This window comes from Cottoperca gobio, chromosome 23, assembly GCF_900634415.1.
Source record: "Cottoperca gobio chromosome 23, fCotGob3.1, whole genome shotgun sequence".
In the NCBI taxonomy this organism is placed as follows: Eukaryota; Metazoa; Chordata; class Actinopteri; order Perciformes; family Bovichtidae; genus Cottoperca; species Cottoperca gobio.
In genome coordinates this window covers 14,356,977-14,377,485 of record NC_041377.1, presented here as the reverse complement: position 1 = coordinate 14,377,485, position 20,509 = coordinate 14,356,977, and the positions used below count along the sequence as shown (strand labels likewise).

Genomic DNA, 20,509 nt, shown 5'->3' with positions numbered 1-20,509 from the left:
GAAAGAGTAAGAAAATAGAAAAGAGACCACCTCCTCACAACAGTGGGGGTGAGCGCCGTTCTCTGGGGGACTGTCTTTGGTGGTTGCGGGAAGCTTTCTGGCATCTGCTTAATGTTACAGCTAATTCTGTTACAGGAGGTAAAGACAGTTCTGTTCTGCGTCCTTATCGTGAACACACTCCCAGGACGTTGGCCTCCATCGTCATCGTTGTATAACACTTTGGATGCAACAGACAAGACGGATAAGGAGAGAGAGAGGAGATAGAGAAGGTGTGTGGGATGTGTTGGGAGAACAGAGCACAGAGATACATCGCTGATGAATTTTTTTAAAGGGTCCTCTGTATCGTGGAGATGAAGAAAAATTAAGACTTTGCTATAGTACATCTGTAGTGGGAGGATCTTTAAGAAATCAGGACATGTGGACACACACTGAGACTTATTCCCAAGGAGGAACAGGCTGCTTTGCTTAATTTCTCAAGAAACTTTCACTTTCATTTCTGTAGTTTATCTTATGCACTTACCTCTTTAATACATACATTTAATTATCACATCCTGCTTAATATATTTGAAATTATTTGTGGTGTCACCCCTCTTTGTTTTGACAGATGAAGTTTCAGACTAATCTTCACCGATGCATAATCTGGCTCTTTAATCGCATGTTTGTAGCTCTGAGCACCAGAAATAAGTGTAACATAATTTTAGTCAGTCTAGATAGATAGTTAACATAGTTTTTGATTTCCTCCCATGACGTTATAGCAGGGATGACATGACGGGGACTGTCAGTCCATGTGACCTCATGTTGGTCAGCGATTCCCTGAGTCAGGGACAATCTTATTCCCCAAACGTAAAGATTTTCAATTAAAGGAAACCACAAAATGTATTTCAAATACAGAACTAGATGTATTTTGCATTGTAATGCAAAACCAAATAACATTTTATTTTATTTTTAAATGTCTAAGTAGTAGACGACATATCTGTTTACATGTCTCAGTGACCATCATTTCATTTTCATTGAATATCAAACAATAAAAACTAGTTTAACTTTAAACAATTTTTGATTTGTCAAATACCCTCTTTAAAAATAATGGATCAGTCCCTGTGACATCAGCATTGAGGAAGTGACATGACACAAGTCTTTTTCTGCAAAGAAAGGGAAGTGTCAGCATCTTTTCTTACCTACATTTCATTGTTTTTATTGTCCCATTGAGATTGTCAGGCTCAACACTCTCTTAAAGGATAGTAATTGTTCAGGAAAAATATGGTGTTATGGCTATTATTAGCCAAAATACTCAACCCCATCTCATTCAACCCTTACAAGAAAAGCCAAAAATATTTTTGAATTTCATGCCTGAAAATTTATTTTAATGTTATAAGGTATATTAAGGTTTAACTAATCCACTATTGGATATCATGTTCAGAGATTATTTGAGGTATAAAATAAAAAAAATAAAAAAGGTATAACCCAAAATGCACCCGTCTCAGAGAATCACCCTTTATTCATAATACTGAGTAAATCCTTAATAGACTAGACCTAAGAAGCAAAAATGCATTTTACACATTTGGCCTGCAGCATGTGATCCTACAGGTGTGAATACTGAGCAACACTTGGTGACAAATGTAACTTTGAAAAATGTGTACCCTTTAATGCGCTACAACAACATGAACTGACAGTGAAGTACTCAGACTGTGTAGAGACTGAGACTGACTCAGATTGTTCTGCAGGAACATCTGAGCAAATAAGAATTCTCATATGGTAGCTATTGAGTTGAATTATGGAAATTGTAGGATCCAATGTTTTTGGAGCTTGACAAATACTAGAGACTAAACGTCAGTTTCCCTCAGCCTCTTCTGAATCAATTTCAAACAATGTCTTTTTTTTATCCGTCTCTTCCAAGTCTCCCAACTTTATGAAGTAGCAATATTAAATTGCTAGAGTACCCCTTTAACATCACTTATATCCATGGCAACAACCCTTCGGCATGGAGGCAAGCAGCTGGATTATTTCTTTGCTTTATTGTGCTGGAGGAGATGTTTGGATTAGGAAATAATTCTGTTTCAGTCGAGTGATTAAACACAATGGCACTCTAACACTAAACCTCCCTTTGGTAAACTCTCATCACTGAAATAATGTTGCAGACAAAGTTGAACCTTAATACACACAATAAATCAACACAACAGTAATAGTACATTTAGGGTTTTAATATACAGTTTTCAAGATAAAGTTCTTTGATAAACAAAGGGACAGTTTTTTGGCTATATAAAAAGCTATGTAGAAACCAGTGACTAGACTTAGAGACAATAGTGGTTGTGTGCTTACATTTTCAGGTATCAAATACAGACACAAGTTGCTCAGAGTGAAGAGGATACTCACAAAATTCAGAATAAACGTCTCACTGACTGATTTACAAGAATCACTTCATCAATAGTTTGAACCACGTTACTACACACTGAGCCATTTAGAATGAGCTATACTCCCAGAAAAATGCAGAAAAAGAGAATCAGTGTACGGAGGTCAGCTAACACTTGTTGCATCAAACAACAGACGGGAAATCCGGACTTAAGATCACTGAACTAAGTACAAAAACACTCTCGGAAGTCATTTATTGGTAGAAACTGGGCTGCTGCAAGGGCCTGATAGTGATGGTAATAAAAAGAGTTGTCAAACAGGCTGCAGGGTATTGTGTTGCAGTGCTGCTGTGTTCCTGCCCATTTCCTCTATTAACTTAAAGAACTGCAGGGAGCGCCAACCAGAGTCTGCATCCACCTGGATCTCTTGGAGCTCATAAACTGTAGTTCATTAAAGCCAAAGGGTTTCTGCCTCCAGCCACGGCAAGAAAAAACTAAACACCCTTTATCCACAGTTCCTCACCCTGCGTATATTTTTAGTATGCCCTGGGTAGCTGTCAAACCATTTTCGATCTATGTTATGTAGTAAAATTCTTCTTCCTGTATTGATGAAGCTGAGGGCAAACTGACCTCCGCACTGAGAGAGACACCCAGAGATAGTGTGCTACTACCACAAGAGCACAAGAGACAGACAGAGAGAAGGTGTTTGGCAGTGCAGAATCGTATGCAAAAGATTCATCGCAATATACAGTATACCAACGAACATCACACCTGGGTCATCACAGAGTTCATCAGCATTCATTTTAGTTCTATACATTTAAAGAAATTAGTGTTTTTATACTTTAAACAAGCAAAATAAATGCTTTAAAGCATAATTTTGTTCATCCCCAAGGGCCTCTACACACTTCTGCCATATGTACCAAAGGTTTGGGCCGTTCAGTTTTCAATATAACTTCAATTACCTGCTTTTTTATACATTGTAGCTAATGGTGGTTTGAACCTTGTTTTGACCTAGGTCTGAGTGGTAGGATTAAGAAAACAGATTTACAGTACAATACACTTGTATATTTATACACTGTGAAAAACATTTCATTGGTTCTCCTTAGAAACTCAAGTAAGTTAACTGAAGGGTATTAGAGGCCAATTGGTTTTATTACACTGTACAATTGACCGTCCATGAAGACTAACTCTCTCAGGCTACGGTTGCTATGCCAGTAAAGCTTGTTATTCTTGCACGGTACGTATACAGTAACATCCTTATTGACACAATGGGTGCTTTATTTCAGAGAGAATCAGACAAAAGCAGCCTCTAATTTCTAGTCTGCCAATGTCGATTTTGCCGGCTGAAATAACACCTGTCGCTGGAGGACTTCATTTTCTCTAGCTAGCTAGCTAAGCTACAATTAGCAGCGTCTTTCTGTCTGACTCATTCTTTAATGAGAGTCCTGTAAAAGGGGTCTTAAGTATGCACTTGATGGCTACATACATGATATCATGCTGAAGTCGCATGTCCCTGGCTTAAAGTTAGCATTCTACTCAGCGCGGTCTAGTTATTGTTGCTGTAATTGGACAATTGTGGTAGCATTTAGTTTTACAGTTCAGGCATTGTAAATAATAACTTAACATAAAGTTGAATAAATAACAGCTACTCCTATTATTAAAAACTTTGCAGTGATAATTGGTACACATATATAATTACCCTTATAATTACAGCCCAGTAGTTGTATTTACAATGTAATAATGCAGTATTGGCACTTTTGTGTAATAATAATTTAATAATGTTATAAATACCAAGTAAATAATTGATAATTACTGTCCCAATTATATCCCGTTAATATGTAATTTAACAAATAGTAATTATATTTGTGTTCCAATGTAATAATACAACTATACAGTAACTAACTAATCTATTCAAGTCTCTACAATATTAATATCAATATTAATAAATCAGCTTTTCATTTTGGCTATTAGTACCTAGTAAACATTGAGTATTTGGGTCTACTTACACTGTAAAATAAAGTGCTACCATACTTTTAACAAAGGCAGTATTTACTCTAAGATTCAGACCATTTCTCCATTTCTTCTCGCAGCTCAGTGAAACTATTTATTGATTGTTTCTTCTTTTACCCCACCATTGTTCATGCATTCCACACGCAACTGTAATCCGTCTTCTTGACCAAAACTTTAGTACACAGCTCAGTTACTTGCGATTCTAAGTCGAACCAATGGATTTGTTGTTTACAGCGCATTCATCATAAGAGCACCAAAGAAAGTGTACAGTATATATATATATACAGCCCAAAGTGTAAGGCGTAACATGATACAACGGTGTAGTGCAGATATTTATTTTCAGTCCAGTCCGTGCTGTGTCCATCCCTTTCAGTTATATTCCATGATGTTGTGTTCCATTACTTTCCACTCTATTCATAATCACTCCATTCAATTTAGTGTTTCATTCGATTCCATTCCACTTCATTCAACTCTAATATGATTTCAATTAGTTCGTTCGGAACCTTTCAATTCCACTCCAAGTCCGTGTTTGTGTATCTCTGAGACCAGCCCAGTTATGTTTGACTCCCCTGGATATTTTTCAATATACAGTGTAAGTATTGTTGTGTACATTTGGATTCTCCAACTCACTCTCCTCTCTGTGTTTTCCTCTTGCAAACTGTCATTACTGCAGAGACGCCCTGCGCTAGTTTAATTATCGTAAGCTTTGTTCCCATGTGTGCAGCATAACGTGAACTGTACATTTACGGCAGATGTAGTGTGTAAATTGATCCTGTGTTTCTATATAGGCAGTGTCAGCCCACATGTTCAGCTGGATGCTGTATTTGAGTTATTTTACAAGGTCGGGCTCTATGATTAATTAGCCAAGTCTCCATAATTTCAACAGTGACACATTAAGAAGATGATTGGCATTGATTACGTATCCCTTAAAATATACAGTACAGTTTCCCATACATCATTTGTATTTATGGGCGCCAATTATGCTTCATTACAAGCGTTTTTTATTAATTTTAACAGAACATATTGTGTTATATTCTGTACAAAAATGTCCTTATTCTCAATGTACAGTATAAATAGTATTACCTTTACCTGCCACTTATAGCATGAGGACTGTAGGAAACAGTTTTTTCTGCTTTGGCAATCAGGCAATCTAAAGAATTGAACCTGATACAACCTCTTGTGAGGAACCAGACATGAGACTGGTTGATTCCAACTGTTCGAGCAACAATATTTAGGCATAGAAGGTCATACAGCAGGGAGGTTTGTAAGTTTTAAAGGTTTCAGGCAGGATTGCTTAAAATATGTACTGACCCTGTTTTAAGAGCACCCCAGGGTACGAGTGAGAGGAGATGCTTTTTGTTAGCAATCCTGGAAAATTAGGGTTATATATGTTACTGTAAATTTGAATTATTGTAAAGAATGAAGGTTGAGGATGTAGGACACTGGCTGAATGTGATTATTCAGTGTCCAACTCTATTCATGCACCCATTTCAAAATGTGACTGGACTAGGTAAGGCATAACTCTCCTAGCCGAGTCTGAGAAATGCTAGCCAAAGGCTAAAAGCAGGCTAGTCAAATCTCCCTCCCTAATGAGGAATGTCAGTTTAGCAGTTGGAGCCAGCAGGTGTGTAGTTACTCAGTTCCCTGCGGATGGTGCTGAACGGCGACAGCTCCAGCTCGGTGGTGCACTCGTGTTCGTTATCGTCACTGGCGGTGGCAGAGGAGGGGCCGTGGTTACAGCAGCAGCAGCAACAGCAGTCAAGGAAGGCCCTGCCCAGCGGGCGACACAGGAGAAGCAGCAGCGCCGGCGTCACGGCGGCCCGACAGAAGAGCAGCAGCTGGGAAAGAAGATGGAGGACAGACATGGTGTGCTCAGGAACACCGGCCGCCATGTACGCAGAAACTATGTTGCAGATGTTCTCGGGCACCACGCATGCACCGTAGACGATTGCCAGTGCCACAACGGTGCAGTTCATCTGGCTCTCCAGCCGGATCTGCTTCTTGTTGCTGCGCACGCTGGACTGCTCTGCACGCCGGATCTTGCGTGCCGTCACCAAAGAGCACCCGATGGTGAAGAGGGTGGGGAGGCAAAAGTAGCAGCCAAAGCACCACCACAGCCGAGCGCCCTCGTAGGTCAAGCCCAGCACGTAGAGCATGTCAGGAAGGGAGGTTGATATCCTGATGATACAACGTTGAACAGGAGGCTCGTCCGGGTTTCCTGTGTCCTCGGACACCAGCTGTCTGATGAGGAGCTCTGGGAGGGCCAACAGGAGAGCACCGATCCAGATGACAGCTAGCTTAGCAGTGGTGGAGGTGCAGTTCTCGATCATCTCGTAGTACATCTGGACATTGGTGGCCGCACGGAAGCGGTCGATGCACAGAGCGCACAGGGTGAACGTGGTCACACCAAGGGAGGCCACCTGAGGGAACAAAGACAAATTCTTACAACATCATTCATCACACTCAAAGTCCTTTTAGTCATTGTGTGCAATGCATGTACTGGATTGTTTTCTTGGTGGCTTGCAGAGGGTTTACCTCAATGAATCATGGTGCCTCAAGAGTTTATGTAAAACTCTATGCATGAAAAAGCAAATGAGTTTAGGAGAGAATAATAGAGTAATAATTTAAACACAGAGCTCATGCTAACAATAGCCTCATACTAGAGATAATCTAGGACTTCCTGACTGGCTGATGCTGTTGAGGTTGTCAGGTCCCTAGTCTGAAATGAATTTTTAAAAAAACAAGGGACTGACATAATTATCTCCAGTGTAGAAAATGTCTGACATTATCTTGCGGGAATCATAAGGAAGGGCTGCCGGTGGAGTAAACAAGTAGATTCCCTCGCAACACACACAAACAAAGGCCTTTCTATAGGGTGACAAGTCAACCGTTGCCGCCACATAAATAAACTGCAGGCCACACGGTAATGGCGTTGGCCTTTTGGGTGCACCTGACACTGGCGTAATTACAAGCAGTGTAGCAACAGAAGCACAATGGCAGTCTGTAAACTGCTATTACAACTGTGAAGTGACCCTTATGTGTGTATATGTGTGTGTGTGAGAGAAGAGAAAGCACAGGCAGACCGACACACACACACACACACACACACACACACACACACACACACACACACACACACACACACACACACACACACGGCAAGAGAGTGGCAGGGTGGATTAAAGGCGTCACACTCGTTCAGTAAAATATTTAATTTACTCCTCCTGTTCAGTGAGTCTCACTAATTAACAAACTTCCTAAACATTCCTCGGTTTTCCTCTTAATGTTTCATTTAAAACCTTCATGTATCGAGCTAATTGCCTGCAATTGCATCCACGTTGTCAATGTGAAAAAGTCTCCAAATTTGTCAGAGAGCTCACAAATTTCCTCAGCATGTGAAAGCATCTGTTGGATTAACAGTGATTTTGGCAGAGTGGGCACCCTGCATAACACTCATCCACAGCTGGAGTGTGTGTGTGTGTGTGTGTGTGTATGTGTGTCCTTACATGAACTAGTTCCTTCCATGATTTTGCCTCCAGCACCAAACTCTACCACTGACCCCCCCCCCCCCCATTATCCCCCCTGTCTCATCTTGCTTACCTTTTTCTCCCTCTGACTCTCACTTATCTCTTTTTTTAACCCCTCACCCGCTCTTCCCTTCCCACCTTCCTTTCCCTTCCTCCCTCCCTTCATATCAAATTTAATTACAACAGCCAGCTTCCCAGATGGCCCCAGTGAGCCACGGCTTTAGTGCTCCAAACACATACTTCCTGGACAGATATAGATGTACACACACTGCAAGATGTTCTGTGTATCTAGGCCTCACACACACACACACACACACACACACACACACGCACACACACACACACACACACACACACACACACACACCCTCTGACACACACACACACACACACGGTTGCCTAACCAGACTAATGAAGGAAACAGAGAGGGGTAAGTGGGGTAGATAAACCACCAACACGCTCCAGCACTTTGGACAGTAACTGTGATCAATGTGACTGCGTTTTGGACCAGGACGGTTTATTACCTGCCGTAGCGCCACAGTCTTGTGACTGTCATTGTAGGGAATTGTTTGGAGATTCAAGCCAAGGCAGAACAATAATTATTCATTAGCTTTTAAAGCAGCACATAGGACTCACAGTAGATTTAAGCCGAAGCATGTTTACGAGAGTGGTTTATTCAAACTCTGGAAAGATTAACCCTTTGGGTGATTTGAGCAGGTTTGAGTGCACTTGGCAGATGTTGTCATCTAACACGTAGTTACCTATGCTTGGAAAGCCAGGCACCAAAAACAACAAATCAAGAACAGAAAAAGGTGAATTATGAAGAGCTTGAGTCGGTCATGCTCATGTAAAGTTAAAGGATTTGTTTTGATTGCACTAAGTACATAACATCCTGCATCACAACTATCCAAAAAACAGGTGTGTGATCACTTGTAGTGTAACTGAGCAGCAAATCATACATTAATGAAGGCATTAATGCAAGTTGCGAAAAGAAAGTGACCTTTAAACTGACCAAGAGAAAAAAGATCAAAATCCCATCCAATTCATAATATATAAAATAAATAAAATACAAACACACTGATACAGACACGCAGCAATTCTGCTCACTTCATTCTCTGACTCATCCGTCAGCGTGGATACCATTCACGGAAATTGCTCTCTGCTACTTATTTCTCCATCACACTATACCGCTGCGTGTTAGGGACAGTGTTTTAATGGAGAACAATGAGGTGCTTTTGACAGCTTGTTCTTATCACTTATCAGTCAGAAATGCCCTGTAGATTGGCCCTGCATCCCTGGAAATAAAGTGGTTTCTTCTTTATTCTAATAGTTTAAAAATAAAGCATAATATAAAGCTCTACTTGTGACCTACTTCTTTATCTATTAACGTGCACACCAAGCACACCTGTATTCCCATATGGTGGCTTTACGTGAGCACACTCACACACACTCATCCAGAACACATGGACAGGTGCTTGCACATGTGAATATTTCATAGCTTGAACAACAGGGCTGGAACGGCTTTAAAGGCTGTCATGAAGGACCCGGAAACCCAGCTTTGATCTGCGGGTTGGGGTGGAGAGCAAGGGCAGGGTGAACAAGCATAGCTTTGTACTAGAGGGGAGATGAGAGAGAGAGAGAGAGAGAGAGAGAGAGAGAGAGAGAGAGAGAGAGAGAGAAGAGAGAGAGAGAGAGAGAGAGCGTAGAAGAGATCTCCTGCGCTACGCTCTCGCGTCGATCGCTCTCTCGCTCTACTCTCTCTCTTCTCTCCTTCGCTCTCGCGTCTCTCTCTCCCTTCCGACCCTCTCTCTCTCTCTCTCTCCCTCTCGCTCTCAGACTATTCTCCTCTCTTCTCTCCAGCGATAGAGAGAGTCAGGCCTGGTGGGGTGATGAAGCTGTGTGTATGTGTGTGTGTGTGTGTGTGTGTGTGTGTTTGTGGAAGGGGGTTAATGCAAATGAGGGACTGAGAAACAGGGACAGAAGAATGGAAAAGAGTGGGAGAAAGAAAGAAAGAAAAGAGTGAATAGAAGACAATAGGAGGGGAACACATCAGTGAGTAAGAGACGGTCCAGAGTGACAGGGAGAGATAAATAAGCCCCGACATCTTCACAATGATTAACAACGTTAACGTGGCATTTCTTCCAGAATGCAGCCTTGACCCTGTCGTGTTCATTTTACCTGCTGGCAAGATGACAGGCCTGCTCGCCTCGGGGTGGAAATTATGCTTCTAAAATATTATCATTTAAATCGACTTAAATTATTTATTTAAGTGAGCATGATAATGCTTTTTATAGTTTCAAGTAAAATGCTGTTTTGCAAATGATCTGGAAACTATGTATTATTAAAACACTTTCCTTTTAATTGTTTCATTTTAGAAAATGTTTAAAATATTCATTAACCTTATCATTATCATTAGGATAAATCTACACAATATAGACAAAGCTGGTAAAATAAACACCTACATGTGTATTTTTTAAAATTGGCTAAAACCTCAAAATTGGCATCAATAAGGATAAAATCACGAAAAACTATATACAACTTGTGAAGTACCGTTTTTCCACTTCTTCTCAACCTTGGACTTAAAGGACTTAAAAAGAAAAACATAAAAAGGCCTTTCATCCACAGCACATGTCTAGCCGTCTATCTGCGCAGCAGGTGAGAAAGACATTTTCCCCTGGTGCTGTTTTCAATAACGGCCCATTAACTCCCTGATTAAAGGTCCTGTGAGCTGGTGGCACAAAGGCCTCATAGTATTAATTGGGTTTTAACAAGGACTGGTGGAGCCTGTGCGGCCATACTGTGACTACAGCTACTGTCAGGGGTAATGGGTGTTATCAGGTGATGAATGGGCTAATGTGCAGACACAACAACAACAACAACAACAACACGTACAGTCTTACAACAATGAGCCAAGGAGACAAAGGGTTACTCCAGTGGCAGTCCTATTTCTAGGTCGAGTGTGTGACCCAGTGCAGGCTCCAGCAGACCATAACTCTAACCAGAGAGACCCTGCCACTGACAGCCACCATCGGTCTAACAGCTGGCCTGAGAGACAGAAAACTCATGTGTGTTGAGCATGCATGCACATTTGTGAGTCTGTGTGCGTTTGTGCACGTCCAAATCTATGCAGAATGATCAAAAATGTATATTTCATTGGGGTTGTACAAGTGTGGATGGTGCATACATGAGTGTGTGTGTGACACATGTGTGTGTGAATATCTTTGGTGTTGGTATCGAATACCACATTTCTGGTCACGAAAATGTGAAATGGCCACATATTTCTGGACCTTACCCCACCATGCACAGAAACCACATTTGTTATTCTGATTGGAAACTTGAAAGTGAGTGTGTGTGTGTGTGTGTGTGTGTGTGTGTGTGTGTGTGTGTGTGTGTGTGTGTGTGTGTGTGTGTGTGTGTGTGAAGGCAGACAGACACACCCTTGTTGGCTGATAAAGATTCTTCTCTGACGATATTAGTGCACAGAACTTTAAAAGTCCATCGCTCTTAATATTACAGTATTGTAGCTTGACAAAAACAAATGTCTACACATGATGAAGCTTTTTAGTAGCTGCTCTGGAGCTTTCAATCATTTAACATGATCTTCCTCAGCAGATGGAGTTGCCCAATTGTCGTGGAATCGTGGATGTTGACTACTTTAAATTTGTGAGAAAATGCGCTTGAGTTCGATGAGAAGACACCACGCACACGATTGTACGGTAACTAAGATGCTGGAGCCAGAAGCCGCTTAGCTTAGCTTAGCATAGCACAAAGACCAGCTGGCCTGGCTCTGTCCAAAGGCAACAAAACCCTCCAACCAGCACCTCTGAAGCTCACGTTATAACACGCTATATCTTTATATTTACTACAAAAACGCTACAATTGTGAGATGTGATCGGAAGCTCCAGAATAGAGCTAAATGGTCTACTGCTTCCAAGGAAAAGAATAAACTTTCAGTCAATTCTGTTTCTATTCTATTCCACGAACAAAAGGAACAGTCTCTACTGGCCGAGAACACAGTTCCATAGAATTAGCAAATAATTAAGGCGAGCGCTCGCAAATCTTCATCTTTCTTGCCGTCGTTTCTTCACTTCAATTAATCGCAGCCATCCATTATAGTGTTCTACTCTATTCTGGTGCTTTCCGTTTCTTCTGCGCAATAAATGTATCTTCCGTTAAATTATATCCTGACCTGTGGCAGATTTCCCCTGGTCATTAAAAAAAATGAATTCTGCTCTCAGTGCAGTAGCAGCTAGAAGAGTCCAGAACATTGGTCCCTCCCTCAAAGTGTAGTGCTGGAGGCAATACAAAATGCAGTTTTCCTATTCTTTTCCCTATCGTCGTATTCTATTAAGGCTGTTCCGATCTGACACTGATACGCTGTTCATTTCCCCAACATACCTAATTCATTACAGTAATCATCCAATGAATATTTCATATATACCTGGATCATTATCAATTTGGTTAATTGCTGCCAACAGCAAGCCTAATCTTCACTTCATGGTGTTGTGTGGTCTTGTCTCATCATTCAAAATACAATATCTACTCATCCGGGGGACAAAGAGCTGACTGAATGGACTCACCATCATGCATTATGGAGAGCTTCTAATTACATACCCTGCATAATTTACATATCGTCCAATTAACCATCATTTGCCTGTCTCATAGACGGGCCGAGAGATTGGAGAAGGCACGAGACCAAGTACGTGTTTGTGCACTTACTTTGTGTTGCTGCAGTGTCTGTACTGTAACTGTATGTGTGCGTTCAGCGTATGAGCACAAAGGTGTCTGTGCGTGTGCCAAAAAGCTTCCCTGCTGTATGTAAGTGTGTGTGTGTGTGTGTCTTCCCCCTGAGGCGTGCTTCTAATCACAGATAGCTGATGCAGAGAGAGAGAGAGAGAGAGAGAGAGAGAGAGAGAGAGAGAGAGAGAGAGCGAGAAGCCGTGGGCAATGATCAGTGGAGGAGGCCATCCCACCCATCTGGAGGATCAACACACCCTACTGACTCTGTGTATGTGTGTGTGTGTGTGTGTGTGTGTGTGTGTGTGTGTGTGTGTGTGTGTGTGTGTGTGTGTGTATACAGGCTAGATAGCTGGACAAATAGACAGGCGGACATGGGGATGGATGTATACAACTATTTGTAGCGAGAGACTGGAACTTTTTTCATCGGCGGTTGTTGAAAGGAGTGATCGAGTAAAAATGACCATTTGAGTATGGTCAATTGTAATCTTGTAAAATGTAGTTTTTGGCAGGAAACTTGAATAAGCACAGTTGTTTAAAGGAGGTGATTTCACAGCAACATAAGAGGGAATTATGACTTGTTTAACTTCCTTACAAAAACCAGTACGCAAATGTAGTAAAGGAGAGTGGGTGGAAGTACTCTGGATTTATTGTTTAGTGGTTTAGTGGTGTACAGTGGTATCGAAATGGTATTGAGAATCACGGAATTTCTTTGGTGTTGGTATTGAATACCACATTTCTGGTCACGAAAATGTGAAATGGCCACATATTTCTGGACCTTACACCACCATGCACAGAAACCAAATGTGTTATTCTGATTGGAAACTTGAAAGTGTGTGTGTGTGTGTGTGTGTGTGTGTGTGTGTGTGTGTGTGTGTGTGTGTGTGTGTGTGTGTGTGTGTGCATGTGTGAGTTGTAACAGTGAATGTGTCAAGCTGATGTATGTCCTGCCATTACCACCAATTTCAGCACAATACATGGGTCTACCTCCGGCCCTCTATGGCTCCATGCAGCTCCTTTTTCTTTCTCTTTCTCTCTTCCAATCTATCTCTCTCTTACTCTGCTTCAATAGTCTCTCTCTCTTACTCTGCTTCAATAGTCCTCTCTCTCTTACTCTGCTTCAATAGTCTCTCTCTCTTACTCTGCTTCAATAGTCTCTCTCTCTTACTCTGCTTCAATAGTCTCCTCTCTACTCTGCTTCAATAGTCTCTCTCTACTCTGCTCAAGTCTCTCCTCTCTCTCTCTCTCTTCTCTCTCTCTCTCTCTCTTACTCTGCTCATAAGCTCTCTCTTACCTGATAACGTCTCTCTTCCGTACTTGCTTCAACTCGTCTCTCTCCTCCTCTCTCTCTTCTCTTCTCTTCTCTCTCTCTTACTCTGCTTCAATTGGTCTCTCTCTCTCTCCCTCTCTCCCTCCCTCTTCTCTCTCCCTCCTCTCTCTCCCTCTCTCTCTCCCTCTCCCTCTCTCTCTCTCCCTGCCTGCTGAACTACAGCAAAGACTGCCAACAGTTTCTGACTACAGGGTGTTGTACAGCACAGTCGAAGCCAAATGTATACACGAGGCACACAAAGTAAAGGATTCACCAGAAAGCTAATGTTAGTGGTTGGCAAAAAAAGAATTGACAAGCATTTACTGTGGGATTCAAAATACTAGTTTCACACTGCTAGTTTGTGTATCATTTATTTTTGGAACTAGCAGGTTCAGTAACAAAAGAGCAGCGAGCCCAAATCTACCAATTGTATTTATGTAACAGGCAGCATTTTTATTTTGAATTGATAAATACTAAATCAGTTGATATATTTTTCAAATATCTTTACACACTTTACTCTCCGGGACAGAACAGTGAAAAGTATTCGGAAGTGGCGAAAACTGCAGTTCCTCGAATGGCCACTTGAGGCTTGCTCCAAAAGGGAGTCTATCTCCACAGACCCCCATTTTAAAATGCCCGACTTTACAGCAGAAAACTGTGTTTTTTTTTAATATAACTACATCCATGTTGTATACAGTCTATGCTTTCATACCATAATTTGCCACACCGCTTTTACGAGCGCGCAGCGGACTTGAGTAGATCCTGAAATTAGCAATCCTACATATTGAATCGAGAACCGATTTTGAATCAAATCGTAAGATACCAAAAGATTCCACCCCCTAGGGAATCTAGTAAAGTATTACAGAGAAAAAGAAGAATAAAACGACTCCATTATGGCTCACACTACATGGCATGTGGAAACGGCGATATAGCTGGACTGTTAATGGAAGTGCCGATACTCCACTGAGGAGACAATGAGTCTATAGCAAGTCCCTAGATTTATGTCCCGTGATGGACATTTGTAATTAGCTGTAAATCAGGTTTAAAAAGAAGGTTTGAATGAAGCCATCTCTGTCTACTAATGGGAGTACTCATTAATAATTGAGAGACATTCATGATGACCATATAAACAGGGTTTTACAAATCTGACCAAATGCCTTTTACTTCTATATATCGCATTATTACACATACATACTTTTAGAAGTACATCGTCTACACATTCCATACAACCTTTATGCATACTGTAGATGTTTTTAGACACCACATTGTTCAACAAACCTTTACTATATCATGTGTTTTTATGTTGCTGAACAATAAACTTATCCTGTCGGCATTCACCAATAAAGAGCGATGTTGCATGAAAAAGATACACCATTTTTTTTTTTTACCGTTACATCTCACCGTTCTATACTTGCCTTTTTCAAATGGTAATTTGTATGCATCCGTATATTTAAGGGTCGTGAAACAAAAGGTTTGTAAAAGGAAAATGACTCATTTCCCCCTCTGGCTTATGAAATGCTTAGTGAACTGGTTATTTGTTATTTCTAACCAACGTTCAAGTCTTATTCAAATCAATTCAATTCAAATATTGCCCATTAGTTGTGCCTGGATTTCCTGCTCTGTGCATCACTGCCTAAAGCGGTCGTCTGCAATGACAGCAGCGTGAAACAGGAGCGTATCGGAGATAATGCAGGCCGGCTGCGACCCGCATCTTTATTTCGTGCGGCATTCTTACAATTTTTCCTGCTGCGTTTTCCTTACATCTCACACCTGAAATTGCTTTTCTCTTTTGAGGTTTGGACGATTCCGCGCTCTACTAAACGCTGAAAAGGCAGCACGATGGGAGGCTCCTCTTCCAGGCGACTGTGATACATTATCTATACCTACTTCTGATTATTATGCATGGACACGTGAAGTTGTTTGTGTGAGAGTGTAGACTGTAGGTTCAAGCATGACTGAGCATGTGTGTCTTTATGTCGGGCCAAATGTTCATATTCCCCATGACTGAATTTGGGTTAAGTGAAGAACAAAGTCACTCCATAGGGTGTGTGTGTGTGTGTGTGTGTGTTTTTCTCTGAATGTTCCACAGGGAGAGGGTGAACCCCAGGCTGCATTACTCACGGCCTGTTTTGACAAATGCCCCCCCCCCCCCCCCCCCCCCCACACACACACACACACACACACACACACACACACACACGCACACACACTTTAAGAATAGCCATTCGGTCTATGCACAAGCAGGTTATTAAAGTTATTACATATTATGTGTAGTTCATATGCAATAACACAGGGAGGGGCTCTGATCCACCAACCATTACAATATATCGTAGCCTGTGCAGTCACAAGGTGTTTGCAAATGAAATTGCACATGACATACTGTACGTATTGCAGTATGTGCTCAGCACGGACACAGCCTGGCGAGCGAGATTGTAGAAGAAGAAGACAACATGGTGCAAATGCAAGTCATCTCTAGTGATTTGGAAACATACAGGCTGCTCCTATTCAAACTTCGCCTCACTTTTGAGCAGACGTGTAGGTTGCTTATATTTCTAGGTGTGACCTATTTTCTTGCAGGAGAATTAGTGCAATCATTCTTTAACTGAAAGGCTACACACCTGCATTTTTTTTTAAAAGACCAGAGCAAAGGATTGGATTTACAAAAGTCTCTTTCACACTGGAATAAATATGGACTTATATGACGCAGCGTTGGAAACTGGTGTGTAATAAGAAGCTATGGGCGCTTCACAGTCTGTGAAATCAAAGCTCAACACCCCCAGAGAAATCAGGGATACAAATTCTTTCATGAAAGCTGATGATTGAGGATAATAGCGTACTGTTCAGCTGCTCACATTATCACTTCATGATGATGTGACAGCACCTCACTCCCCTGTCTGCCGGCTGGGCCGTCGTCTCCGGAGGGCGGAGTCTGAGTCGCATTGTGGTCGCCTGTTCTGGCTCTCTGCCAGGCTAAAGAAGCAGGAGAGTGTCAGACTCTCTCTCTCTATCTCCCCTGACATCCAGTCTTTTCTGAGTTTGATTACCTTTGCTGTCCTCTTTTTGCTGCACCGCACAGCTACACCTCTCACTTACTGCACATCTGACGCAAACCCATGGTGCAGGTTCATGGGATGTTTCATGGTGATATCTATTAGTAGTTAATTTTTTTACCCTATTCACCTGTAGTGTCTTGCAAAATGTATCGACTTTTACAATACATATCTTTAAAGGCAGTTTTCTCAAAACGACCCAAATACCTCCACTTCAGCAGCACTTACATGCACCAAACTTCCCAGTTCCATTCCTATCCATATTCTGAAGGTTTCTACAGAGCAGGTTGTTCATATATCATTCATAGCTGGATTTATACAGCATTTCATACCTATAACCATGACAAAAATGTATTTCTTGTAAATGACTGTAGTCTGATTTATGGAATGATTCTGTTCCAGAAATGTATGCAAATGGGCACATATTTAATAAGCTGATGCCTCATTTACATCATAATCTAACATTTCTAGTTAAACATTGTACCCTATTCACCTGAAGTGTCTCCCCTTAACCTATGATATAGTTGGGTAAGATAACTCTCTCTTTGTCCCTCCTGCAGCCAGGTTGTGACAATGGCCATTCAAAACAAGCTTAAGACCCCTGAGCTGGAAAACCCTGTTTTACACAAAAAGACATTGACGTGCTGGTGAATCTGACACTGGTGTAATTGCAGTGAGCACACAAAGGGAAAGGTATGGTGTAAACAATCTGTCTAGCATCCATCTACTCCTCATGAACAGGAACAGACCAACGTAGTGTGTGTGAGTGTGTGTGTGTGTGTGTGTGTGTGTGTGTGTGTATGTGTGTGTGTGTGTGTGGGAGCAGGAACATATAACATGTTTTATCAACCTGTAAGCAACAGGAGAAGGGAGTTATGTGTAAATCAGTGACCTTATAGCCTGGTGTGTGTTCATGTGTGTGTATGTGAGTGTGTTCTGCACGCTTGGAGGGCAAGGTGAGGCTCTCTCTCTCTCTCTAGTAGCAGTTGTACAGGTGACAAACAGAGTCTATTGGCTGAAGTGACATCCTATAGCCATGTCTGTGTTCTTTCTTAAAACCTCAACTCTCTAAGGCCGTTTACTCAGGCAGCAGAGTGTGAAACTTATTTTTCATACCCCACAGCCCATTAGATTAAGTCTATTGTCACTAAAGAGGTGTGATCACATTCATCTCTGCAGAAGGTGACGCTGCCTTTAGGCATTGCTTCAGATCTCCATTACTGAGACGTTCTGAGCAGAATAAGAAATACAGAAAAGAACAGAATAAATTTACCTCCACATAGGGCACCACTTTGCACGTGAATTCCCCCAGGAGCCAGGACTTTGTCAGCTCATGAAAAACCACCATGGGCAGGCAGAAGAAGATGAGCACAAAATCCCACACAGCCAAGTTGGCCAGCAGTGAGTTGGAGATGCTTTTCATGTAGTAGTTCTGGCACACGATGCACAGGATGGCAATGTTGCCCGCTATCCCCACCAGGAAGATAACCCCGGAGACACATGTGATCGCGTAAGCGCCGTAAGTCTCGCTGGTCACCGGGTAAAAGGGGTTCTTGATCTCGTCCCCGAAATCCTGCGAGCTGGGAGGGGTGATCGGCGTGGCGTCCCAGGGATTTTCCTCTCTGAAAGTGAAGAACTCTGGCCTCCTGGTGAAGAGGTCAAAGGGCAGGTCGGTGGAGGTGAGGGCCAGAGGCTTGGGCATGGGTTCCCACGGCGACGCGTGAGGCAGAGCCAAAACCCCAGAGCTTTTGTTCAGCCGGCTTCTCCCCCTCTTTGAGCCTTTCTTATGCTCGTCTTTTGTGCCCCTCCTGTGCCTGTCGGCCTCATCAAGTACCCCTCCTCTGTCTCCCCGGCCCATTGAAGAGGGCTTAGCCGCATTGTAGTGTCCACCTGCTGGCGTCCCCGTACTACTAAGACCGCCATTCAACTTTATCCTCTTATTGTGGTGGCGCGTCATGTCCCAATGTAAGACAGCTTTGGGATCCTCCACGGGTGTCACAGTCCTACTGAAGTCGCGTTTGTTGTGTCCAATTCGCCTAGTTTCTCCTGCAATTACCCTCTTCCATGGGTGAGTGGAGTTCAGGGGCCCTCGGATAACTGCCCGCTGCGCCTGCAGTTCCGCCGAGGACGCACCTGTGGCGTACCCCGGCGAGAGCGCGCGGTCCCAGGCTTTGTTATGATGACTCTCCCGGAGTGACCCATGGAAAGTCCTCGTAGAGTATGCACTGGTGTTGCTGTCCTCTTTAGCTCGTACTTCTCCATTATGTCTAAGAGACAATAATACATGTGCGTGGGCTAATAATACAAATAACGTCCAAGGCGGCAGAATCTGCATGGTCCAGGAATTATTGAGCGCAGTTTTAATCCTCACAAGTGCATCTTCGTTCCTCTGTGGCCGCGCGGGGATACTGCTCCATTCAGTCAACACCCATGTTGGAAACAGCACAGTGGGGAGCTCACGGCTTCAAGTAAACAGCTCCATTCATGACGTGAGCTCTGCAAACTTGTAAGTTATATCCTAATCGTTTTTGCACTATGCAGTATTATCTCCAAATCACTCCCAGAGTCACTCCCGTTTCCAAAGTCTTGACATTACCGAGCAGGACAGCGAATCAGAGTCCGGATCCAGAGAGAAAGAAGCAAAGAGAGGTGGAGAGGGAAATGCTGCATACCCACGCACAGAATCCGCACCGCATCCAGTTTCCAGCTGTGGGTAATAGCATCTGAAAAGACCGATTCTCTCTCTCTCTCTCGCTCTCTGTATGCAAGTGCGTTAGTTTAGTGGGTTGGGTCGGCTGGCAGCAGCAGCAGCAGCAGCAGCGTCAATGCGGTGCAGTCCGGGTGAAGCTCACTAGGTTGTGATGCACGGGATTGGAGAGAGAGTGTGTGACAGATAGGGAAAGAGGAGGGGTGGAAAACGGTCTGTTTCTCGTCCCTTCCTCCTCTGCATCCAGTGTCTCATCTCCTCTGCTTTCTCCTCGGGTAGGACCGTGCACTGGAAGAAAATGGACTCCCCTGACGGCTAACCCCGATCTGTCACTCCTCATCCATCACGAAGCATCCAGCAGCCCTGGAGCAGACTACAGCTACAGCCCCCCCCCCCCCAGAAGACTTGCCAGCCACGCCCGACAGACGTGCTAATATTATGTATTACAGTTTTTTGGTTTTTACTCACAGACATAGGCCTACGTATTAACACACTTGCACAACATTTAAGCAGATGCCGTTTAATCTCTCGCTTGTTGTTGTTGTCAGTGTGAACTAACATGTTTCAAATGTATAGCAACTCTCAAAAGAACATTGAGCTAATGCCCAGTTTAACTGACAGACTAACTGCATGTATAAGTGCATATACATGCACTTATGTATTTATTATTTCCCCACCAGGCATAATTCTATTTGTGTTTATAAAACAACATTTCAGACTGTGCATTAGACCCAAGATAATGAGTCTTATTAATGTAGATTTATTATTTATAGTATTTATGATTTTACTTCTGCACAGTTACCTCAAGATAGCGTGTGCCCCCA

The 20,509-nt window shown here is 42.6% G+C and overlaps 1 protein-coding gene across 1 annotated transcript; it reads right to left on the bottom strand.

Annotated features, from left to right (window-relative positions):
• Positions 1-2,183: 2,183 nt before the first annotated feature.
• Positions 2,184-20,043, bottom strand: gpr37b (G protein-coupled receptor 37b). Its single transcript, XM_029462250.1, has 2 exons — positions 18,252-20,043; positions 2,184-6,775 (listed from the first exon to the last, which is right to left on the bottom strand). Exons 1-2 carry the CDS (start codon positions 19,311-19,313, stop codon positions 5,960-5,962), a joined length of 1,878 nt encoding a protein of 625 aa, XP_029318110.1. The 5' UTR covers positions 19,314-20,043; the 3' UTR covers positions 2,184-5,959.
• Positions 20,044-20,509: the final 466 nt, after the last annotated feature.